This window comes from Pelobates fuscus, chromosome 5 (assembly GCF_036172605.1).
Source record: "Pelobates fuscus isolate aPelFus1 chromosome 5, aPelFus1.pri, whole genome shotgun sequence".
NCBI classification, from domain to species: Eukaryota; Metazoa; Chordata; class Amphibia; order Anura; family Pelobatidae; genus Pelobates; species Pelobates fuscus.
This window is the reverse complement of record NC_086321.1, coordinates 39,244,420-39,270,517: the sequence shown is the minus strand read 5'-3', so window position 1 is coordinate 39,270,517 and position 26,098 is coordinate 39,244,420. Positions and strand designations below refer to the sequence as shown.

At 42.6% G+C, this 26,098-nt stretch overlaps 1 protein-coding gene across 2 annotated transcripts in view; it reads left to right on the top strand.

The window, feature by feature from the left end:
* MARVELD2 (MARVEL domain containing 2) overlaps window positions 1-25,451 on the top strand; it is a 34,816-nt gene extending 9,365 nt beyond the window's left edge. For both annotated transcript variants that reach the window (XM_063453720.1, XM_063453721.1), the window contains exons 4-7: window positions 9,551-9,699; window positions 13,784-13,955; window positions 16,465-16,515; window positions 24,749-25,451. In XM_063453720.1, the coding sequence (XP_063309790.1) occupies window positions 9,551-9,699; window positions 13,784-13,955; window positions 16,465-16,515; window positions 24,749-24,868 (492 nt within the window). In that variant the 3' untranslated portion in view covers window positions 24,869-25,451. The remainder of the gene's footprint in view (window positions 1-9,550; window positions 9,700-13,783; window positions 13,956-16,464; window positions 16,516-24,748) is intronic.
* Window positions 25,452-26,098: the final 647 nt, after the last annotated feature.

Genomic DNA, 26,098 nt, shown 5'->3' with positions numbered 1-26,098 from the left:
AGAGCCCTATTTAGGCTTTCTTTATTGCAAGTTCTGTTTAATTCAGATTTTCTTATCCCCTGCTATGTTAATAGCTTGCTAGACCCTGCAAGAGCCTCCTGTATGTGATTTAAAGTTACATTTTGAGATTGAGATACAATTATTTAAGGTAAATTACATCTGTTTGAAAGAGAAACCAGTTTGTTTTTTTCATGCAGGCTCTGTCAATCATAGCCAGGGGAGGTGTGGCTAGGGCTGCATAAACAGAAACAAAGTGATTTAACTCCTAAATGACAGTGAATTGAGCAGTGAAATTGCAGGGGAATGATCTATACACTAAAACTGCTTTATTTAGCTAAAGTAATTTAGGTGACTATAGTGTTCCTTTAACTCGTCTTCCCATTTCCCCAATAAGAGGTTGGCGTAACTTGGCGCAAATCTAGTTCCCATGGTGGTGATCTCTATCTGTAAATAAAAATGCCCATCATTTAAAAATAAATTGTGACTCCGAATGAAAGCTGTACAGCTGACTAAAAATTCAAACTGATAATTTCTTTCAGAGTAAGTGGCCATTGAATATTGTATAGCCTCACACCACTGTAAATGTTCAGTTACTGTGTACATGGATGTGACATTGGCTGTGACTAAAATAAAACTCTGAATTTTGGATAAAGTGTTTATAACTTGACTCGTATCAAGTAAATAAGACTTGAGTTTTTAACAAAGGGTTGCAGAAACAGAAAGGTTAGATGTTAAAGATTCAATACCAGAGGTTATTGGTCTGCCAGGCAGGTTTACTAAACATTTATGGATCTTAGGAAGGTGGTAAAATACGAGTACCCTAGGATGTTTGCATAATGGGTATCTATTACTTGTATTACAACATTAAAGGAACAATATAGGATCAGGAACCCAAACATGTATTCTTGACCCTATAGTGCTGAACCCACCATTTAGGTCCCCACCCTCCCTTAGCCCACTTAAAAGGAATTAAAGCTCACCTTATTTCCAGCATTGAACGGGTCTGATGCTGAACGACAGTGCTGCCTACTATGCAGCACTGAGCCTGGAAGCACCCCTAGTGGCCATCTGAGGAGTAGCCACTTAGAGTAGTCCCTAGGGGCAATGTAAACACTGCCTTTTCTCTGAGAAGGCCGTGTTTGCATGAAATTGCCTGCATATAATTATTATACTCACCAGAACAACTACATTAAGCTGTAGTTGTTCTGTTGACTATAGTGTCCGTTTAAGAACACGTGTCTAATATTGTGTAGGTCCACCTTGTGCTACCAAAACAGCTTTGATGCATTGAGGCCTGGACTCCACAAGAATGTGTCCTGTGGTATCTGGCACCAAGACAATAGCAGCAGATACTTTAAGTCCTACAATTTGCGAAATTGGGCCTCCACTGATTTGTTGTTCCAGCACATCCCACAGATGCTCAATCGGATTGAGATCTGGGGAATTTGGAGTCCAAGGCAACATCTTGAACTCTTTGTCATATTCCTCAAACCATTACTGAATATTTTGCAGTGTGGTAGGGTGTGTTATCCTGCTGAAAGAGGCCACTGCAATTAGGGAACACTATTGCCATGAAGGAGTGTATGTTGGCTGCAACAATCTAGGTAGGTGGTACATGTCAAAGTGCATTTACATGGATACCAGGACCGTAGGTTTCCCGGCAGAACATTGCCCAGAGCATAGCATTCCTAACACTGCTTCTGCTGGCCTACCTTCTTCCCATAGGGCATCCTGCTGCCATCTCTCCCCAGGTAAATGATGCACACACACCAGGCCATCCACCTTGTTTAAAAGAAAATGTGATTCTTCAGACCAGGCAGCCTTCTTCTATTTCTCCATGGTCCAGTTCTAACGCTCATGTCCCCATTGAAGGCACACTCGGGTGATGAACAGGGATCATCATGGGCACTCTGACCAGTGTGCGGCTACGCAGCAAACTTTGATGCACTATGTTTTCTAACACCTTTCTATCATGGCCAGCATTAGGCTTTTTCAGCCTGTGTGATCGGACCAGATAGACTTGCCTTCGCTCCCCACGTGCGTCAGTGAGCCTTGGGCACCCATGACCCTGACGCCGGCTCCGCACATGCATCAGAGAGCCTTGTCTCCTTTGTCGACCTCAGCATGGTCCTCCTAATGGACAGAGCCAGTGCTCCAGGCTCAGTCAATGGCCCACTGAGCCCCTGTTTGTCCCAGGCTCCAGGCGGCTGCCTTTGCAGAGTTGCATCAAGTATGTATATATCCCTATCTCCTCCTCCCCTCCAGGCACCTCCAAACAAGTCTACATGTTACGGGGTTGGGGGGGGGGGGGGGGAGGAAGGGAGTCAATTAAAATATAAAAAAAATAAAGTAATCTCTGCTAATCGTGGCTAATACAGATCCAGAGGGCGCTGCTCAAACGTGTTTACAATCTCTATTCCCAAACTAGTAGTTTCCAGAGCATCCATGACTATATTGAACCTCAGCAGTGACCCTTCTAATACAGGCAGCTAGCTCCACTTTCTAACTATTGTTTTGGAATGGGATTGCCTGGGAACAATGTTTGAGAAGGGAAAAGATAACAAGTTGTGTTAGTCTATTCATTACTTGTCCTGTTTCATAACTAAAGTCTGGAATGTGTCATTGTGGGTGAAAATGTACAGAATTTTACAAACTGAAATGTCTCTTTCGTCCTGCATGTGGTGCATTGTCCTTGTTTATGTACTGGTAGATTTTGTTTGTTTCTGCTCTTGCTGTTTTCTTTTTAAGTTTGCGGTTTACACCAGGAATCAGTAATACAGCAGATTCCAGCTGTGACTTGCTCCGTGGAATGGGAAACATACCAGTACTGACTTGTCATTATATGTGGCCTTTAGCTATTTTTTAAACCTATTTCAGCATTTGTTGCTTTCACATCTCCGTGTAGCTATAATCGAATAATTACTTTTTATACGGTTTAGTTATATAAAAGAGATTTTAATAAAACGAATATAATGAATTTTACAGCAAAAATCTATTCCATGCCACTCAGTGGTTCTGTCCCCTTTTTTTATTTAATTGGAATCCACATTACGTGAACATGACTCGTGCTTAATGGGACACTATAGTCACCAGAACAATTTCAGCTTATTATATTTGATAACGTGAGTACAATCATTCCTTTTCAGAGAAAATGCAGTGTTTACATTACAGCCTTAGGATAGCTCCACTGGTCACTCCTTAGATGGCTAGTAGAGGTGCTGCCTAGTATGCATCAAAACATTCAGTGTCCCCACCCTCTGCATGCAAACACTAAACTTTCCTCATAGAGGTGCATTGATTCAATGCATCTCAATGAGGAGATGCTGATTGGCCAGGGATGTGTTTGGCTTGTGCTGGCTCTGCCCCTGATTTGCCTCCTTGACAATGAGAGAGCACTGTGATTGGCTTTTGATCTAGACTTCTGCTGATGTCAGCCAAGCAGGCAGATCAGGGGCAGAGCCAGCAGTAGCAGACTGGAATAAAGGTGATATTTCACTATATTTAGGGGGGGAGGGGGGAAGGCAAGAGGAGGCCAGGAGGGGGACGGACGGGACTAGATGGTGGTTTTAACACTATAGGGTAAAAAAATTCAATCAAAAATTCAATCAAATCACTGACTTATTTTGTGATGGTTGTGTAAATAAAATGCATAGAACAATAATAATATGCTTGGAGTAGACTCTTCTCGCTGTCCAGCGTGGTTTCCATAACATTGAAGGAGGTGCTGCTGTTCACGGAGGATTTTATTTTAATTTTATAGCAGTGTCTGAAATTACAATTTGGTGCAGTAAAGAGTGATGCTAGATATTAAAGGGGGGGGAGCTGAAAACAAAAAAAAGTCTGAGTGATCCATATTAAATCATCTATTGGAGTTTACTAGAGGGTCTGTGTTAATGTGCAATAATAATTAATTGATGTGTGCTGTTCGTCTACAAATGTCTACAAATGCTCGCAGTTTAGGGAATAAGATCCATGAACTTGTGGCAATAATGGCAACTGATAGTGTAGATTTAGTCGCTGTTACCGAGACATGGTATAATGAGAAAAATGACTGGGACATAGCAATACCAGGGTACTCTTTATATAGAAAAGACAGGGAAGGCAAGAAAGGGGGAGGGGTGGCCCTGTATGTAAAGGATAGCATAAAATCTAGCCTAATAAAGGTTAGTGAGGTGAACATAGAGTCCGTTTGGGTTACGTTAGAATTTGGTAATCACACAGTAACTCGTGTAGGTGTGATTTATAGGCCCCCAGGACAAATTGAAGAGTTAGATAATTTACTAGTTGAAGAAATAGCTAAAATGACAATGAAGGGGGAAGTTATCATCATGGGTGACTTTAATCTTCCTGATGTGAATTGGAAAACAAAAATAGCTACTTGTGCCAGGAGCACACATATTCTAAACTCCCTACTGGGATTGTCTCTAAAACAAGTCGTTGAGGAGCCAACTCGTAAAGAGGCCATACTAGATTTAGTGTTAACAAATGGAGATTTGGTATCAGATATTACTGTAGGTGAAAGTTTAGGATCCAGTGATCATCAGTCAGTGTGGTTTAATATAAGAACAGTGACTGAGTCACACCACACAAAAACAAAAGTTTTAGACTTTAGAAAAACAGACTTTTCTAAAATTAGAATATGTGTAAAGGAGTCATTATCAGACTGGAGCAATTTATATGGAGTCCAAAAGAAATGGGATTATTTAAAAGTTGCACTACTGAAGGCAACAGAAAATTGCATTAGGCTTGTCAGTAAAAGCAAAAAATTCAAGAAACCACTGTGGTACTCCGCAGATGTGGCCAAAATAGTAAAAAACAAAAAGTTAGCATTTAGTAATTATAAAAAAACCCAGAGTGAGGAAGACAGAATGACCTATAAGATTAGGCAGAAAGAGGCTAAGCAAGTTATAAGAGCTTCCAAATCCCACACAGAAGAGAAAATAGCACAGTCAGTAAAAAAGAGGGACAAAACTTTTTTTAGATACATAAATGAGAAAAGAAAAGTAAAACAAGGATTAGTTAGATTAAAAACAAAAGAAGGAAGGTATGTAGATGAGGATAAAGGTCTAGCTGACTGCCTCAATGAATATTTTTGTTCGGTATTTACAGATGAAAATGAAGGAAAGGGACCTCTGTTAACAAAAAGGATAAATGAGTCATTTATTACACGTGAGTTTACAGAGGAAGAGGTTCTATTTCAACTGTCAAAAGTAAAGACAAATAAGTCAATGGGACCTGATGGAATACACCCAAAGCTATTAAAAGAGCTTAGTGGTGTACTAGCAAAACCATTAACAGATTTATTTAACCAATCATTGATAACAGGAGTAGTCCCAGAAGATTGGAAGTTAGCGAATGTTGTGCCCATTCACAAGAAAGGTAATAGGGAGGAGTCGGGCAACTATAGGCCAGTAAGCCTTACTTCAGTAGTGGGGAAAGTGATGGAAACCATGTTAAAGGATAGGATTGTTGAACATCTAAAAACACATGGATTTCAAGACCAGAGACAACATGGGTTTACTTCAGGGAGATCATGCCAAACTAATCTTATTGATTTTTTTGATTGGGTAACTAAAATTATAGATCAGGGTGGTGCAGTAGACATTGCTTACCTAGATTTCAGTAAGGCTTTTGACACTGTTGCACATAGAAGGCTTATCAATAAACTACAATCTTTGAGTTTGGATTCGAATATTGTTCAATGGGTAAGGCAGTGGCTGAGTGACAGGCAACAGAGGGTTGTAGTCAATGGAGTATATTCGAAGCTTGGGCTTGTCACCAGTGGGGTACCTCAGGGATCTGTACTTGGACCCATTCTCTTTAATATTTTTATTAGTGATATTGCAGAAGGTCTTGATGGTAAGGTGTGTCTTTTTGCGGATGATACTAAGATATGTAACAGGGTTGATGTTCCAGGAGGGATAAGCCAAATGGAAAATGATTTAGGTAAACTAGAAAAATGGTCAGAGTTGTGGCAACTGACATTTAATGTGGATAAGTGCAAGATAATGCATCTTGGACGTAAAAACCCAAGGGTAGAGTACAAAATATTTGATAGAGTCCTAACCTCAACATCTGAGGAAAGGAATTTAGGGGTGATTATTTCTGATGACTTAAAGGTAGGCAGACAATGTAATAGAGCAGCAGGAAATGCTAGCAGAATGCTTGGTTGTATAGGGAGAGGTATTAGCAGTAGAAAGAGGGAAGTGCTCATGCCATTGTACAGAACACTGGTGAGACCTCACTTGGAGTACTGTACACAGTACTGGAGACCCTATCTTCAGAAGGATATTGATACCTTAGAGAGAGTTCAAAGAAGGGCTACTAAACTGGTTCATGGATTGCAGGATAAAACTTACCAGGAAAGGTTGAAGGATCTTAACATGTATAGCTTGGAGGAAAGACGAGAAAGGGGGGATATGATAGAAACATTTAAATACATAAAGGGAATCAACACAGTAAAGGAGGAGACTATATTTAAAAGAAAAACTACCACAACAAGAGGACATAGTCTTAAATTAGAGGGACAAAGGTTTAAAAATAATATCAGGAAGTATTACTTTACTGAGAGGGTAGTGGATGCATGGAATAGCCTTCCAGCTGAAGTGGTAGAGGTTAACACAGTAAAGGAGTTTAAGCATGCGTGGGATAGGCATAAGGCTATCCTAACTATAAGATAAGGCCAGGGACTAATGAAAGTATTTAGAAAACTGGGCAGACTAGATGGGCCGAATGGTTCTTATCTGCCGTCACATTCTATGTTTCTATGTTTCGTTACTCCCTGCTATTGACATCGATGGTATTTTTTTTGTTCAGGTAAGTTTACTGTATACCTGTTGTTATTGTGGCAGTCTTGGTGTATCTGACTGCATCTTCTCGATTCAGATCAATTGTGGACATCAGCTTTGTAAATGATATTTTAGTCTTTTTATAATTTCCTGTGCCTGCTTTTGATCCTAGAAATAAGAATATAGAGATGTGACACAGTGCTATTTGTTGGCGAATTTTAATTTTGGTGTTTTTGAGGTCACTGTGTTAAAGAATCTGGCCACGTGTAGCATTGGAATGACATTTTAGTAATTAAATAAACCAATATAGCTGCCATTCATTGTTGGGAATCCAGTCATCATCGTTCTGGTATGTACTAATCTATCGGCTCCATTTATGTATCTGTATAATGAAAGGAGTAATGCTTTGCACATTTCTCTAATTACATAGAGAAGAAGCATTAAGATAAAAATCATTGATCGTAATGATCGTGGTCATTAAAGGTAAACATTAGGATTTTTGCCATAGGATAGCTTTATACAATGCTTTTTCTATGGGGTTTTGGGTGACGCTGGACGCTATGCAAAAGTCGCTTAACAGCCCACTAAAGGTGGAGTTAACCCTGAAGGGTAATTATTATTGCAGTTTATTAAAACCTGCAATAATTACCTTTGCAGGGTTAAGGGACCTCGTCTACTTCAATGAGCTGAAGTGGACTAGGTGCCTATAGTGTCCCTTTAAGATAAATCGTAGGCAGGTTTTATAAACGGTGATTTTTTTTTTTGATTTTTTTTTTAAAGAGTTTTTGGCACAACAAGGGATTCTGGGAATTCCAAGTTTTGTTTTTCTACTTGAAACAACCATCAGCTCCACTACATTTCCATGAAATCTAGGTCATGAAATCATGTATAGCTGTATTTTTGGAGCAAAAATGGAAACATAGTCGGTTGGTACAGAGAGGGCAGTAAGGGTGATCATTAAGAGAAATAACTATTTACATTAAAAACAAAAAATAAACTAACTGTAACCAAAATTACACACATTGCACTGATGGTGTCGGTGCCCCCCTTAAAACATTTTGTAGTGCTTAAGTTAAAGCAGAAGTGTCACGAGAACCCATGACTATTAAAATAATTTCTTCTAAAAATATTCTTTCCAGAAAATGGTATCGTGTCTGCTCCATACACTGCATGATATAAAATATTCTGCGTTTTCATTTCTGGATATACAAATGCTTTCATGCTTCTGTACATGGATTCGTAAAAAAAAGGTTCCACGCATGAGGGTGGAGTAACAGTTATTCTGCACTGCGAGTTGTAGCCTGTTAATTATGGAGGGGAATGATGAACATCTTATCTCATCCCATGTATGTTAGATGACGTTCACGTCAGCCATTAGGCAGACAGAGCAGATGTGCCAGCACAAAACAAGTGCAAATCAAGCAAAAACTTATTGCAGGAAAAAAAACAATACTGTAAGCCAGGGATAGGCATTGTGGACTACATACCCCATAATGCTTTTACACCCATAATGTTGGCAAAGCATCATGGGAGGTGTAGTTGAAAACATCTGGAGTGCCGAAGGTTGCCTATGCCTGCTGTAGGCTTTGCAGTCTAAATCATTACAGCCATCAGAGCATATGGTCAATTGACTATAAACATGGATGAACTGTGTGTAAACATGTATCCTCACGGTGTAGTGCTGAAATGCAGCACTAGGTATCTGGCTCCCCTCTTGCTGAAGATTAAAGGTGATTTTTCTTCCCCTTGTCTCCCACACCGCATCTAGCTGCGGCTGGCCCCACCTTTGTGGCCGAGATTATGCATTTTGATGAGCTCCTCCAATCCAATGCTTTCCCATAGTGGAACCAGCATCTTCTCAGAGATGCATTGAATCACACTAAGATAGGGAGCACCTTGTGGCCATCTGAGGGACTGCCACTAGAGGTGTCACAAGTCTGCAATGGAAACACTGGCTTTTCATTTAATGCTAACACTGCAGTGACCGGCTATAGACATCAGAACTACATTAGGATGTACTGGCTCTGGTGACTTTAGTGTTTTTTTAATGAATCCTCACACCCCCACAACCTTCTCTGTACATTAGCTTTTCTTAATTAGCTCCCATAAAACCATAAGGGTGTTATCGTGTCAAGATAGAGTGTGGGTGGGAAATAATTTAAGGTGTTGCTACCTTAAGGCTGTGAGCATACTTTCTTTTAGAACAGAAAATGACAGTAGATGTTCTAACATACTGTAATCACAATTTAAAGAGACCGATAATGAAGAGGTAGGAAAATGTAATACTCTGATAGTCCGGAAATGTTCCTGGTTCACAGTCAAAAAAAAAAAAAAGGAACAAGTGTTCATATTATAGATATTACAGTAAAATGTATTCTAGTAAATGATATATTAAAAGAAAATTAATTGTTTTACCTTTATTTTATTTCTTTGCAAATTGCATATATTCATTATATTGCATACAAACATTTTTATCTCAAACACCTTACCACAGTTGTTGGTTAGATTAGGATCAGGTATTTAGTATATATTTTGCGTTTTTATTATTTCTAGGAAAAACCGCAATAATATAGCTAATAACAGGAAAAGTTTCAAAGTATTGACCAAAGATCAATGACTCAATTACATACAGGACATTTTCCCTCTGTTATCTGGGCTGTTCTAACAACGTCCTCCAGAGGGTACAAATTGCACTGTCTGTATCCAGTTTCTGGAATATAGTAATGTAATATAAATTTCCTTTTTTTTTCTTTTTTTTTCAGCGCGATGTTGCCTTAGGTTATGACCATCCACAGGATGTTCCTGACCAACAAAGAAAATTAAAAGTGCTTGAGGTGAAACCAGAACTTCTTAATGGATACATACCTGCTGGTCATATACCAAAGCCTATTGTAATGCCTGACTACGTGGCGTGAGTATCATTTTCATTTCAGTAGTTAAAGTTAATAGGTTCCCTCTTCCCTTACTTTTATGACCGTAATGAATAATATCACGTGCCATCAGACGTATGCCTGTAACAATGTACATCTGTAAACTGGCGGATGCTTAACGTTATTGTAGATCATTTCAGTGTTGCTTTGCCATCCTTAAGGGTTCTATCTTTTTGGCCAAGCTGGGTGTTTAAAGGGACACTATAGTCACCCAGACCACTTCAGCTCAATGAAGTGGTCTGGGTGCCAGGTTCCTCAGGTTTTAACCCTTCAGATGCAACATAGCAGTTTCAGAGAAACTGCTATGTTTATATTTGGGGTTAAGCCAGCCTCTAGTGGCTGTCTTCCGGACAGCCACTAGAGGCGCATCTGCGACGCTGGAGGCATATTATGAGAAATGCTTTCCTATTGACAGATTGAATGCGCAAGCTTGACGTGCATGCGCATTCGGCTCCGCTGAAGTCGGCGGGGGAGGAGAGGTCACCAGCGCTGCATTAAGGTAAGTGGCTGAAGGGGTTCTAACCCCTTCAGCGCCATGGTAGGGGGGCCCTGAGGATGGGGGCACCCTCAGGTCACTATAGTGTCAGGAAAACTGCTTTGTTTTCCAGACACTATAGTGATCCTTTAAGTGTATTCAAAAAAAAAAAATTACAAATAATACAGAATACATCAATGTCAGCAGTGTCTTTCCTGCTGACATTGATGCTGTACACAGACAAAGGTGAATTGGGAACATGCACCTGGCACATTCATTTCTAAGTAGTGGTGCTGCTGGAAGGATCAGAATATATACAAAATACTAATTAGTGAACAGATAAACTAAAGTCAGTGTATAAGCATAGGTAAGAAGGTGTCCGTGTCCTTGCTGAAATATAGCGACTGTTTTTTGTGTCTCAGGCAGGGCCGGCGCTACCATAAAGCGTCCCCCTGGGCGCACCGGCCCTGGGGGCGCAAAATCAGGCTGACCGGAAGGAGGGAAGCGCACTGCGCTCCCCTCCAGCCAACGACCTTTTGTAGTGTGGCCGAGCGCAGCCCAGATCTTCCCGCCCGCGGAGCCCAGCCTCCTATTGCCCACCCACCGCATACTGATGCCGGAAGATGACGTCATCTTCCGGCGCCGGCATCCCTACGCGGTGCGCGAGGGAGCTGAAGAGGAAGCACACATGGGAGAGTGCTCACTCGCGTGCCTGCCAGCCAGCCTCCCTACCTGCCCACCTGCCCAGGAGCACCACTGGGCCCAGGGAATCCCTTCAGCACTCCAAAAGGTAAGGAGGCTGGGGGATTAAATGTTAAAAAAAATGTGTTAAGAGTGTGTGTGTCTGCTAGTGAGTGTCAGTGTGTGTGTCTGCTAGTGAGTGTCAGTGTGTGTGTCTGCTAGTGAGTGTCAGTGTGTGTGTCTGCTAGTGAGTGTCAGTGTGTGTGTCTGCTAGTGAGTGTCAGTGTGTGTGTCTGCTAGTGAGTGTCAGTGTGTGTGTCTGCTAGTGAGTGTCAGTGTGTGTGTCTGCTAGTGAGTGTCAGTGTGTGTGTCTGCTAGTGAGTGTCTGCTAGTGAGTGTCGGGGTGTGAGTGTCGTGTGTGTGTATTAGTGAGTCTGTTTGATGTCTGTTAGTGAGTGTGTTTGTGTGTCTGTCGCTGAGTGTGTCTGTCAGTAAATGTGTGTGTCTGTTAGCTGGTGTGTATGCATCTGTTCGTGAGAGTGTGTGTGTCTTCAGCACTTACCTTTCTCCAGCGCCGGACTCCCTTGGCGCTGGGGATCCCTCCGCCTCTCAGCTCCGAGCCCGCGCACGCATTCAAACCGTCCATAGGAAAGCATTACTCAATGCTTTCCTATGGACGTTCAGTGTCTTAGAATAGCGGAAGCTCCTCTAGCGGCTGTCAGTGAGACAGCCACTAGAGGCTGGATTAACCCTCTGTGAAACATAGCAGTTTCTCTGAAACTGCTATGTTTTCAGCTGCAGGGTTAAAACTAGAGGGACCTGACACCCAGACCAATTCATTGAGCTGATGTGATCTGGGTGTCTGTAGTGGTCCTTTAAGTGCATGTGCATCTGCATGCACTGGCGTACATACCGCAGTGGCAGGGGTCACAGCGCTGCAACCCCTGCGACCAGGTGCCCGCCGCCATGTGTTGCGGCCCCGGCCCGCGCAGAGTAAGCGCGAGGGGGGGGGGGGGGGGCCACGGATCAATTTTCGCACCGGGGCCCCATGGGTCATGTGTACGCCACTGCACCTACCCTGGTGTCTGCCGCAGGCTGTGTGGAGGGGGCGGGGATATGAATGACATCATATCCCTGCTCCCTGTGTACCACACAGCGCGGCTGGCGCCCTGTGATGGGGCTGGGCTGCAGGACAGGACTCCAAGGAACCGGACAGCATGCACCCAGGGGACAAGATTGAACTGATGTAAGTATGTAATTGTGCATGTCTCTGTATGTATGTCTCTGTATGTATGTCTCTATGTATTTATGTAGGTCTCTGTATGCCTGCATGTCTTTGTATGTATGTATGTGTCTGTATGCTTGTATGTCTTTGTACGTATGTGTCTGTATACCTGTATGTCTCTGTATACCTGTATATATGTATGTCTTTGTATGCCTGTATGTATGTATGCCTGTATGTATGTATGTATGTGTCTGCATGCCTGGATGTCTCTGTATGTATGTATGTATGTATGTATGTATGTATGTGTCTGTATGACGGTATGCCTCTGTATGTATGTCTTTATATGCCTGCATGTCTCTGTATGCATGTATGTCTCTACCTGTGTGTCTGTATGTCTCTGTATGATTATTTCTGTGTTTGTATGACCCTTATTTTAAACGAGGGTGAGGGGCACCAAAATGCATCTTCGCCTGTGTAACAAAAAATCCTAGCACTGGTCCTGGTCTCAGGAGTGCGGTATACTTACATTGGCTTTAACCCTCTTTTCAGCTGAAGAGCCACATAGCATTTATAAAACTTTGAGCTCTCGCATCTGTTTAGTAATTCTTTGGTTTCCTAAACTTTTCCCTCACTATCCTAGATACCCAAACTTAATAAAAAGTCATGCAGAGTTATTTATTAACGTGTGAAGTGTTTGAGAATTCAAAGTAAATTTCAAATTTAGGTCAAGGTAGCAACACTGAAGTCATAACTAGCTTGGGTGATTTTTCCAATTTGTATTTTTGGCCTAAAAATTTGGAATTTTGCATTTGTTCCCTACAATTTACTCTTTATCGAATGACCTGTTGGCGTTAATTGTCCCCCAACTGCTTTGTTATAATGCCAGCATGCTAATATCGGAGACCTATGTTCCAATTCTGATTAACGTACAAGGAAATACAGCCTTTATACTATGTAATTGTTTGCTTATACATTGTGCTAATGACTTCTTTCCTTGTGATTCATGACTCCGATTTATGATCAAAGGATGTTAATGGATTATATTATAATATAAGTGCCAACGTATTGCACAATACAGCACATATTGATTTAAGGATTCGTTAAACTACTCTATTGTTTGGTTTAACATTCCAGCAAAATGCTGTTTTATAGTCCTCAAAAAGAATGGATGTCAGATCAGTGTGTGTAATGAACATTCACTCGAGAGGGACTGATGGGGGCTAGTTGAGACACAATGTGGAGATATTATGGACCTCATTTACTTCAGGTCCACTCTTGGCCATAAAACATTTTTCTCCTCCTCCTCCCTTTTGCACTCTGCCCATTTTGTTGTCCACTCTCTGTTTAAATCCCTAATCCCTCTTGTGGCTGCTCCAGCCCTTACTGTATTAAAAGTCGCAAACAAAGTGCTAACTATGTACACATCGATAATTAGCAGACTTTCCATTCCTGTATAAAATACTTAATGAAACCCGAACAGTTTTGTTTCTTGAATCCTGACCCAAAATTATACAATATTGCAACCTATATAACTGATTACAACTATGTAAGTAGGTGAAACACATTGCATAGTCATTGATACAATAAAACTCTCCCTATTGTACGATGAATTGAACTGAGATTTACAGAGACTGACATACAGCCACAGTTAAGTGTATTCTCTAATTTCGTTTTTTTAATGCAGAAAATACCAGGCAATCCGATCTGATGACGAACGTGATCGGTATAAAGCTGTGTTCAATGATCAGTTCTCAGAATACAAGGAGCTTTCTGCTGAGGTGCAAGCGGTCTTAAAAAAGTTCAGTGATCTCGATGCGGTGATGAACAAACTTCCCAGAAATCCAGAAAATCAGCATGTAAGTGTTTATTTCTTAATATTCCTGGTTTATCAATATTCTTAATTGTTCACTATTAATTGTTTAGAATGTATTTTTTTTGTATGTGTTTAACACTTCTTATACAGGGCTCTTACCAGAACTCTTTACAGAATGTAGTCGTCACAGGTAAGGTTGCAGACAGAGGGATATGTAATGAGACATACTGTATCTATAGGAGGAGGAGAGAATCCTGTTCATGGGCTTTCAAAGCAGAGCTGTCACTTCTCTAAAAGTGTCAGTTCTTAATTCCTTTTCCTAGTAAACACGATTTAATTGTTTAGCAAGAAAAATAAAAATCTGAAACAGAAATCCATACTTACCTCCACAGTATTTCTGCATACAGGGCAAGTAAGCCGCCTATCACAAAACTTTACTATAGATTATACAGCCCTAGCCACACCTCCCCTGGCTGTGACTAAAATAGCCTTCAAATAGCCTTCATATAAAAAAGTTTTAGAATTTTCAAAAAGATCTTCCATCTCTGTTAATTGAACTTTAAAAGGACACTATAGTCACCAGAACAACTACAGCTTCGTTTATGATTCCCTGCGGACATTTTAATGCAAACCCTGCCTTTTCAGAGAACCTTACATTGCCGTCTAGGGACACCTCCACTCCTCCGGGTGGCCACGGAAGGTGCTTCCTGGGGCAGTGGTGCACAGTGTGCAGCACTGCCGTTCAGCGAGATGCTGAATTTTCCTCATAGAGATGCATTGATTCACTGCATCTCTATAAGGAAACCCTCATTGTCCAAGCCTGCGTCTGGCCTCGCCGCCTCCTTGCCGATTTCAGCCAATCCAAAGCATTGGATTGGCTAAAAATATATTTTGATGTCAGCAAGGAGGTGGATCGTGGGGGGAGGGGGGGGTGAGGGCTAGTGCCAGCAGACCTGCACTGGAAATAAGGTACGTCTTTCTACCTTTAAAGAGGTAAGGGGGCAGTGGCGGATCCTGGGGGTTGGGGGGGGCGCAACTGGGCAATTGCCACACACACTGCCCCACAAACACTGTCCCCCCCCATACACACACTGCCCCACAAATATTGCCCCCCCCATATACACACACAGCCCCACAATCACTGCCCCCCATACACACATTGCCCCCCCCATATACACACACTGCCCCACAAACACTGCCCCCCCATACACACACTACAAACACTGCCCCCATGCACACACTGCCCCACAAACACTGGCCCCCCGTACACTACACACACTGCCCCACAAACACTGGCCCCCCGTACACTACACACACTGCCCCACAAACACTGGCCCCCCGTACACTACACACACTGCCCCACAAACACTGGCCCCCGTACACTACACACACTGCCCCACAAATACTGCCCCCCCATACACACACTACCCCACAAACACTGCCCCCCCTACACTACACACACTGCCCCACAAACACTGCCCCCCCTACACTACACACACTGCCCCACAAACACTGCCCCCCATACACGCACTACCCCACAAACACTGCCCCCCCTACACTACACACACTGCCCCACAAACACTGCCCCCCATACACGCACTACCCCACAAACACTGTCCCCCATACACACACTACACACATTGCCCCACAAACACTGCACACCCATACACACATTGCCCGCACACACACACACACACTGCAACCCTGACATACGCTGCGGCCCTCACGCAGTCGCACACACTTCACCGCTCACACACACACTGTACCTTTCACACACACTTCACCCCTAACACATACCACTGCTCCTATACCCAATATCCCAGCAGACCCCAGGTAAGTTGTCAGACTGTTCTTAAACGGTTTGACTACTTACTCTGGGATGGGATTACTATTACACTGAGCTGTAGTGGCTATTGTGCCTGGATTATTTCTTTAAATAATCTACAAGTGCCCCTCCCGAGATCAGGCTCTGGATCCGCCACTGTAAGGGTGGGCAAGTCACCTAATCTTTGTGTTCCTGACCCTATAGTGTTCCTTTGAAGGGACACTGTGTACACTATAACCATTTAATCTAACTGAGTTTGTTGTAGTTCCTAAGTAAATGGTTTAACATTTAAAATATGAAAAAAAATTGAGAATTAAAAAAAGAAAAAAATCAGAACCTTTCAAAAAAAATATTACGTTTACTATTCGGAAGTGAAGAAAACCATTGTTTGACAACACATAAGTCCATATAAATGGCCAAGCTGGCAGCTTGTAAGGATTTCACCAAATGTGAATCTAGAGCATCTGGCAGATGACAATCTCTCTGGTCCCTCGCTAATGTGAAACCTGAGAGGTTTCCTGCTGAATTCCATGCCTGCTTTTACGAGTTCCCCAATTCCTGCAATTTTCATTCAGTCATCTCGTGGATTGTATCCCCGTGGAACTTTGTGTACATTCGGCTTATGTTTACTTTGGGATGTTTAACGGTTACTGAAGTTCTTAGTTTTATGCAAAGTGACCTCTTTTTCTCCTGAAAACATAACGTCTTTGAATCCTTTCTTCCCCAGGAATATGAGAGAATTTCAAAAGTTCTTCAGGAGTATCAGAAGAAAAAGAATGTAAGTATAATTTGTTTCCTGTAACTCCTTTGAGCTGCTAATCACATTCCTGTCCCCTCTGCGGGAGGTCCTTTTGTTTTTGTCTTGGACTCAGGATTTTATTGAACTCTACACACACACACACACACAGCTGCCTGAGAGAGTGGGGAGGGACATGGGCAGTAGTTTAAAAAAAAAATGGAAAATAGATGTTACCTGTTTGGAACGCTGGATGTTATCATAGCTAGGCACAAATTATTTAAATTCTGGGATGTGATATTTTAATTCATCCTTATTTCTTAAGAAAAATCTTTTGCAGGCCACAAGTTTGTTAAAAATGACATTGATGAAACTGTGAAAAAGTTCTAGCTAGTGAGTTGCAGACGTTTAGCACTGGAGTATCCCTTGAGCTATACGTTTTTGTTACCGTAATTTTTATTCTTCATTTTAAAGACCGCATTGTGGCACATCATGTAACTTTTCTAATGAAACTGTACAGAATCATGTGAAACGATTGCAATGTGTCAGTTTAGCTCAAATCAGTAAGAATGTAATGGGGAGAAGAATTCCTGCAGAACACTGGAACAGTGACAACCACATAGTGGCCAAATCTTCAGAAGGAATAGGGAGAGGGTATGTGGATTAACCAGAGCTGCGAGTTCATCCATCCACACGTTAGAAGTAATTCTTAATTGAACTGTTTAAAATAACTGGGGGGATCTGATCTGTATTTCAAATGTCACAAAGTGCAGCTAGGGTAAGAATAATAGTTTGGCCATGTTTATAGGATGTTGTACCTGTATGTTGTACCTGTATATGGCCCTAGTTAGGTGTCAATCCAAGGCAGGCCCATCACATATGAACATAATTTTTCTTTTGACCACAACAGAGAACTGTTTGGATTTTCGCCATATGCAAGGCATGTAGTGAGTGGCATAGCAGTGCATTAGCTTTTTTCTGGTAGTATTATTATTTTATATAGGTCTGTCATTCTATAGTACTGTGCACTGAACCTGTTAGGCAGGCAGTAACCACGGGTGACACGCTTACAGTCTAAAGAGACTTCATGACATCTACATGGATGTCAACCTCACCTGTCACTGTTTTATTTATTTTCTTTCTCTCAAGTGTAATTTTTTTTATAAATGATAAAAATAGAAAATAAAATTTGCTGGCAGAATTCCGTCATCCATCCTTTAAAACAGTAAAAAAATATTCTTTGTTTCTAAATGTATCCAAACATTCTCTTTGGAATGATTCTCTAGCATCAGCCAAATCATTCTATTAAAAAAAAAAAAGTGAATTTTAAACTTTCACTGCCCTTCCTGTAAAGATTACAGCATTATTTGTTTTACTTGAAACCTCCCTTTTTTTTGTTCCCAAACAAAAAGACATTACCTTAGTAACTGTAAACCCCCCCTGGGACTGAAGTCCCCAGCTTACCTACTTCTTTGAACTCTGACTATATTTAAATGCAGTCATAGTATTCCCTGGAAAGTACTTTATTTCAAATGTAAACCGCTGTGGTGCCTGCCTGTGGATCCTGCAAAGGCTATGTAGTTACACACATAAAACATTTAAAAAGTATCAATTGCCTGTGTTTGTGTTTTGCATCATACCCCTTGCAATGTAGTTTAGTTTTATTTTATTTTTTAAAATTTATTTATATTTGCTGTGCATGAAATAAGTCGCATGTCAACAATGCCAAAACAGCATTCGCAAGCATTTTGGAAGCAACTAGCAAGTATTCGTTAACAGTTGTATAGCATTCAGAGAAAACGCACAGTTTTTAAAGTTGATAAGACGAGCTAAATACAAGCTGGATAATTACGTCTGTCATAATGAATTACTTTGTCGTTTAGTAACAATAGCTTAACATTAATATTCCGGGGGGCGGAGCCAAGCCACGGACCTGATCGGACGCACATTACAAGAGCTCCGTACACAGCCTGAAAAACGGCATCAAAAACGCTTTTTACCGCACCCGACAGCCGGATCCACTTACCAGACGTTGACAACAACGATATGGGACGAAAGACAAAGAAACTTAAGCCGGAAAAGCAGAGACTGGGCATGAATATTGGCGACATGTGGCGCCAGGCCCAGAGCGGCATGGATCCTAAAATGGCCGACTTCTCAGACAACGACACAGAGATCTCTGACGACCTCTCCCTAGGAATGGCAGCGGGTTACCCGCAGGAACAGAGACCCCTCGGGCACTTCACCTCTCACCCAACCTCGGCCCCTGTGACAACAGCGATCATGAAAGATCTGCTCGCAGACCTCCAGCGCACACTCCAGGCAGATATGGCCCACATCCGAAAGGACTTACTAGGCCTCACCACCCGCATGGGGGCACTTGAAACCGACACGCACCAAAATGCCCGGCAGACGGCTCAACTCCAACAGTCAGTCCAAGATTTGCAGCGACAGCAGGCAGCCACAGACCTGCGTTTTGCAGTAATGGAGGACCAGAGGCGAAGATCAAACCTCAAAATCAGAGGAATAACAGAAAACACGCCGGAGACAGAGCTGCCTCACCTGGTCCGGCGACTTCTCACGGCACTACTGTCGCCTAAGCAGGCTAAACTGGTAGGTCTGGAGGGGATATTCCGCCTACGAAAAGCGGCAAACGCACCTATCTCAGCACCGAGAGACCTCCTGGTCAAGTTCCAAAGCGGCAAGGACAAAGCAGCCGTCATGGCCGCAGTAAGGAACCACTCACCCTACACATTTGAAGGCCTGTCGCTCACGTTTTACGCCGACATATCTGGCGGTACCATGGCATGGAGAAGATCGTTCCAACCCCTTACCACACTTCTCCGGTCCAAAGGCATAACGTACAGGTGGAATATACAGCGTAAGCTGGAGATACTACATGGCACTACAACTCATTTAGTCCGGGACTATCAAGAAGCAAGGGCCCTTCTCCCCACTCTGGGTTTACCTGAGGACGCTCTGACCATGGCACAACCAGGCCCACAAACGACGACCCACACCTGGAACCCGGCAACAGTAACCCCGTTCAAGCCTCGGGGAGCGACTTCCGCAACATACGCCGAGACCACTACCTGAACCTCCCCAGAAGGACAGCAGACCGAGCACACACATAATCTGGCAACGGATCTTACGAACTTACCAGTATATATAAAATTTACCGTACATAATGCTTCACACTGCATTTCTTGATCTTTGTATAAGGTTGTCTTTGTTTTCCTTCCCCGTTTTAAACTGTTTTTCTGCTCATGTGTTTGCCTGGGCGTTGGTGTGGCCCTCGCTGCCCCTGTGTGTGGGGCCTGCGGCAGGCTTGCCCCGGGCCCTGCACACAGGGGCTGCGGAGTGGTGAGCATCTGCGTACAAGAAGGGCAACAGACTTTCCAGGCACTAGACTTAAAGTATCTTAGTCTCGCCCAGATATAATGCTGATATGTAATCTGCCCCTATGAGGACCCAATCTTGAACCACCACCATCCCCAATAGGAGTACCCTCTAAGGGACCTAACTTATCTTCAGCTAACCTATCACTCATGGTCTATTTCTTGGCTTACATCCCTATACAACACTGCAGCCTTGTATGACAGCCAGGACAGCATAAAAGCGTAGACTCCCCTACTATATTCAGGGGACAGTACTCGACTTAGATGCCATATACCACCTTAGACAGCTGTACCCTGTGCCATAGTAAACATAACCTTACTACACCTAGCATACACATAAAGATCAGATAGCGCTGTCACGCCTGGGGATGCACATTAGATTGCGTTCTTTTTTTATTTATTTTTTTATTTTTATTTGTACTTTTACTTTCCAATCAACCTAACAAATAGGGCACCCCTCAGATGTTCAAGCGGGGGACACTAGCACCTCACAAAACATCAGTCTGTTAACCTGCGTCCACACTTCGTTTGCCATACCTTATAACTAACATGTTTGACTTAACTATTGTTGAAACTACGTTAAAATATAAAAAGTGCTATGTTTTCGATAAACCACACAACTGTTAATAACTGTGAACTTAAAAACTGGCAATAGCTGTTGTGGCGTTGCTGGTAGCGTTGTATTTATCGTGCACAATAAAATAAAGAATTAAAAAAAAAAAAAAAAATTAATATTCCGTGTGTCTACGCTTTTGTATAACTGAGGGCCCTGTTTCTGCCTGCGACTACGGCCGCGGGTGATTATATATTAAATGGCGTCCAAGGACATCTGTGTGGCTAGGCTATCTGACTCTGCGTCAGTTGTGGGAGCAGCCAGACAATCCCGCATCGCGTTAACGCCATGCTGTAAAGTAGATGACTCGTGTGGGTCCGCTCGGCCAATGCCCCCCTTCGGTAGGGTATTTGCTCTAGGTAAGCTGGTAACATGGTGATAGCTGGGATAGTGAGTCTATCCTGTCTGAGGGCTGGGTTCCTGCCAATGTGTTTAGAAATAGTGATCCAATCTTGCTTATGAGACATATTTTATACATTGCAAGATATCACAAAAAATTATGAGCTAATGGATATATATTATTATTATTTATATTAGGATAAATATTAAAACACTAACAGTGCATCACATATCTAAGTTGTTGTGCTGTACCTTTGATGTAGGTTACATTACCCATGTCAAAGCAAAGATGAGGTGTTTAGTGGCTGGCTGCTAATTGCAGGTTACGCCTGCCGAGAGAGGATATGGGCACTTGTGTAGTTTGAAGCAGTGCGAGAAGAGGAAAGTGCTTAAGAGGTCATGCGGCTTGGCTAACTAGGGACATATAAAATAAAATAAACATATGAACTGTGTACTCGCTGAATGTAGAAATCTGAGTCCTATTCTGGAGATTACTACAATGTCCCGTGAAGTGGTGGATTGTATAAGCATGGCCTCAGCTCCACACGTCCTTCGGTCTTTCTCCTCTCAGCCTATGCCCTCAGGCTTTACCGGTCTGTCCAGCATGGCGGTAGCTTGCCAGTCCGCGGTTCTCGCGCTTGGTGAGTGAATGTCCAGCCCCGGTCGGCATGTGGGGTGGCTGAGAGGTGGCCTCGTTGGTTTTGCCACGTAGCCTAGGACTGGTGGTGGTACAGTGGGGTGCGGTACCTCACGGCAACGGTGGGCAGGACATATGTCCGCGGCTTGTTGTCTTAGCCGATAGTGTCGTTTCCGTAGCTTTCGTCGCTTTAGTGTAGTCTGGTTAGTGCGGGGCATCTGTCGGCTCGTAGGAGGCTTTCCAGGCCGTTCCTTGTTGCGTGCTCGGTCTCCCTTGTCTAGTTCCCGTATGTCTGCTGCTCGCCTTGCTCGGTTGAGCAGCGTCGCCCAGAAGCTGTCGAATATGGCTCTCAGGGTGCCTGGCACCTTGGTCTTAGAGCCTGCTGAGATAGGCTGTGGCAGTGTCAGACTTCGCGTTGCAGTGTCCTGTGCTGCCGCCATCTTGGATTTCTTCTTTCCCGTGTGGCTTTGAAGTTTTGCAGGGCTCACTGAAGTGTCCTCAAGGACCGGGATAATCCCCACCAGTCCATGGAATCTTGGCTCCGGACTCAAAAGCTCTCGACATGCACGTCTAGTCCGCTTGAGAGTCAGGCTCCACCCCCTGTAGTTTAGTTTTTTTCACTACAAAATGAATACTGTGAGTTCCTTTTCAAATCTTGTGACGTCTGGCTGAAAGTATTTGTGACATCTTCTTATTACAAGAAATCTCATTGCTTCATATCCTATTAATATGAGACTATCAGAATGTGACCTACATGTAAAATCTGCAAACAGAGTCAAGAGATCGCTGTTCCCTCCCTGTAGATACGGCTGGATGTTTATACCTTCAGCCTGTTCCTAACTGTGCATGCACATATCTCTACACAGCATTTGTTATTGACCTTGACCTATTTATTGTATATATCTCTAATTTTGTCAATTACCATTATCAGCTATGCAGAATATCATTCTACAAATATTTTTTTTCCCTTACCAATCAATTCAGTTTTGTATAATAGAGCATTATAGACTACAATAGTTTAATTATTATTTTTTTGTGAGTATTCCAGTGGAATAAGTAAAATTAGCACTTCAATTAATTGCTGGAGATCCATATACATACACTTCTTTAGGATTATGCACCTCTGCTAGGTTATCTTCCTTCATTTTAAAGGGACACTCTAAGCACCATAACCCCTACACTGTACGGTGCCAGGCAATGGTGGCTGGTGAGTGTTTACATACGATGGAGCGCTAGACTGGACCCTCAGGATTTTACTCCGTTCCCTGATGCTGTTACCCAGTAAAAGCCCTAGATGAGAGGACAATTCATAATACATCTAAGATCTAATGCAAAGCTAATTGTCCAATGTCAAAAATCCTGTTGGAGCAGCCTAATCTTGTCCAAGAGAATAGGGCATTTTTTTTCCTTACAAAAATACCCGAAAATTCCGACATTGTCTCAGTATCTCCAGCCATCAATAAGCATATGGGAAAGAAACTTTAGACTGAATCATGACAGACATAACATGTTTTTTTTTTTTTTATCAGTAAAAACAGGGGAGATGGAGTCCTGGAGGCGCTGTCATTACTGGCCAGCCACCACTGGTGCTTGGAGTCCCCTGGTGCCATGCTATGTTTTAAGTCAATTTTTTTTTAAGCTACCGTATTTTTCGCTCCATAAGACGCACCTCACCATAAGACACACCTAGTTTTTAGAGGAAGAAACCCAGAAAAAAAATATTCTGAACAAACTGTCCCATAGTGTTTCTTACTATGGGACAGTTTGTACATAATATTTTTTTTCTCCCCTGTCCCATAGTGTCCCCCCCTCCCATAGTCTTCTCCTCTCTCCCATAGACTTCATCCACCCCCTCCCCATAGACTTCATCCACCCCCTCCCCATAGACTTCATCCACCCCCTCCCCATAGACTTCATCCATCCCCTCCCCATAGACTTCATCCACCCCCTCCCCATAGACTTCATCCACCCCCTCCCCATAGACTTCATCCACCCCCTCCCCATAGACTTCATCCACCCCCTCCCCATAGACTTCATCCACCCCCTCCCCATAGACTTCATCCACCCCCTCCCCATAGACTTCATCCACCCCCTCCCCATAGACTTCATCCACCCCCTCCCCATAGACTTCATCCACCCCCTCCCCATAGACTTCATCCACCCCCTCCCCATAGACTTCATCCACCCCCTCCCCATAGTCTTCATCCACCCCCTCCCCATAGTCTTCATCCACCCCCTCCCCATAGTCTTCATCCACCCCCTCCCCATAGTCTTCATCCACCCCCTCCCCATAGACTTCATCCACCCCCTCCCCATAGACTTCATCCACCCCCTCCCCATAGACTTCATCCACCCCCTCCCCATAGACTTCATCCACCCCCTCCCCATAGACTTCATCCACCCCCTCCCCATAGACTTCATCCACCCCCTCCCCATAGACTTCTCTCCCATACTGTCCCCCTCCCCTTGTCCCATAATTACTTGCCTGTCTTGTAGCGTTGGCCGGCAGCACAGGGCGCACCGCGGTAGTGGAACTTGAATTTCATGTTCCGGTTTCCGGCGGGACTGAAAGGAAGTGCGCACTCAGGCCGGCCAACGCTGCAAGACAGGTAAGTAAAGCTTCATATTCGCTCCATAAGACGCAAAGACATTTCCCCTCACTTTTGAGGGGAAAAAAAGTGCGTCTTATGGAGCGAAAAATACGGTATTTCAGTCCTCTTAACATACAGAGCAAAAGCCTTCTGCATTAAATGCCTTTAAAACTGTTTGACTCTTCATTTTGGGATTGCCCCAAATAAATTATAACGCCTTAATCACTACAGTATGCTGCAGTGGTTATGGTGCTTGAGTGCCCTTTTAAAAAGTTAAACTGCGTAACCCTCTCCAGCATTCACTAGCTCTTTTTGAGGTTATTTTCTAAACCAGGATTTATGGAGACTTGGCAAGAGAAATGCACATTTTTAGACCAAAACAGACAAGTTTTAAAAAGTTTCCAATTATGCTATATTGGCATAAAAAGTGCAGTTCCCCTTTAAGTTCTCCACAATCACCAGTTTGTGAATAACCTTGATAAAGAATCCCTGCATCAAAAGCCATAATAAGATGTGGAATGGTATAAACATTTTTTTTTTTATTCGAATGGTGCTTATTGTCCGCCCATTGCCTATCTTGCCATCCAATAGCTCTCTCGGTAATGCCAATCTCCATTTTTATCTAAGCACTGCTTTCTGAGGTTTCTATTGAAGTATTTGTGATATGTTGTGAAGGCTTTTACGTCTTATTTTACAGGACCCTACATTTTTGGAGAAGAAGGAGCGTTGTGATTACCTGAAGAACAAACTTTCACATATTAAACAAAGGATTCAGGAATATGACAAAGTCATAAACTGGGACAATGGATATAACTAGCTTCCTATAAGAGACCGTATATGCCTTGGATGTAAATAAAATGCTGACCTACATAATTTTACCATAATTTGGATGCTTTACAGTATTGAGATTTTTGTTTTCCTCCTGAATAAATGTTTTTTTACAGCTCTCCTTCATGTATAAGAATTGGAATGTATGACCTTATTAGCTGAAATGAGTATACCGTAATCCACTGTGTACAGTTGCCTGGACTTCTATGATGCTCAATACCTGTATTCTCACAACAATCTCATGGACAGATACTATTATATTTTCACTTTTTTTTTGGCTTAAAAGCTACCGATGTTTAAATAGGTGAAACCGTGACCGTTGAATATATAATGGCTTCTCTGTTTGCTCTCATCATCTACTGCTGTCTAGGATTTGGGTGTGATGGGAGTTTGTCCATCAGCCTCTGAAGAACCACAGCTTGTTTCATTCATGGTCACCAGGAGTGTGAAAACCGTGTACTATCTGTAAATACCATTTTATAACATAACTGTGTAAAACCTAGTGCAATCTATAAACGTGACACCAAGTAAAGTACACTAATTCTTAAAAATAAAATTTCTTTTAAAGTGAAGATCTATTTTTTCCCCCTTCCCTAGGCTCTACTGAATATCCCAGCTTTAATCTCTATACAGTATTTCATTCTCTGCCTGCTTCTCCACTGAATGAACGATCAACGAATCAGTCAAATAAATTCTTCTTGCTTCTGATCAAAACTACATGCTTATTTAGCCCCCTATTATTTAAGCCCTAAAGAGCTGCTTTCTTACAAGCTTTTAGCTAAATTGCAGCATAGTAAGAAAATATGGAATGACTATATTTTGGAATTTCGACTAAGCCCCCATTTGCTGTGAGAAATTTCAGGTGAATTGTGGTCTTACTCAGAGTTTCTCATAGCACTGAAGAGTTAGGCCTGGACATACCAGTGATTCCAAACTAAGTCCAGGATATAGGTAGTTCCAAATTCCGTTCCAATGCACAAAACACTGAATTGTGGAGTGCCTTGAGAATTGTGTTGGGACCTAGTGTTCTAGGCTTCACATGGTGTCTGCTCTACGGGTAACATGAGACCACACACCATAGTGAGTTCCTGTGAATTGAATAATGGGTGAGTCTGAATTACGGGGGTTTAAAATTTTCTGCGGCACAAGAGTAATCATCTTGGTTTCACTTGTACCAATTAGTTCTTTAAATGAAGGGAGTGTGGCATTTCCAGTGGAA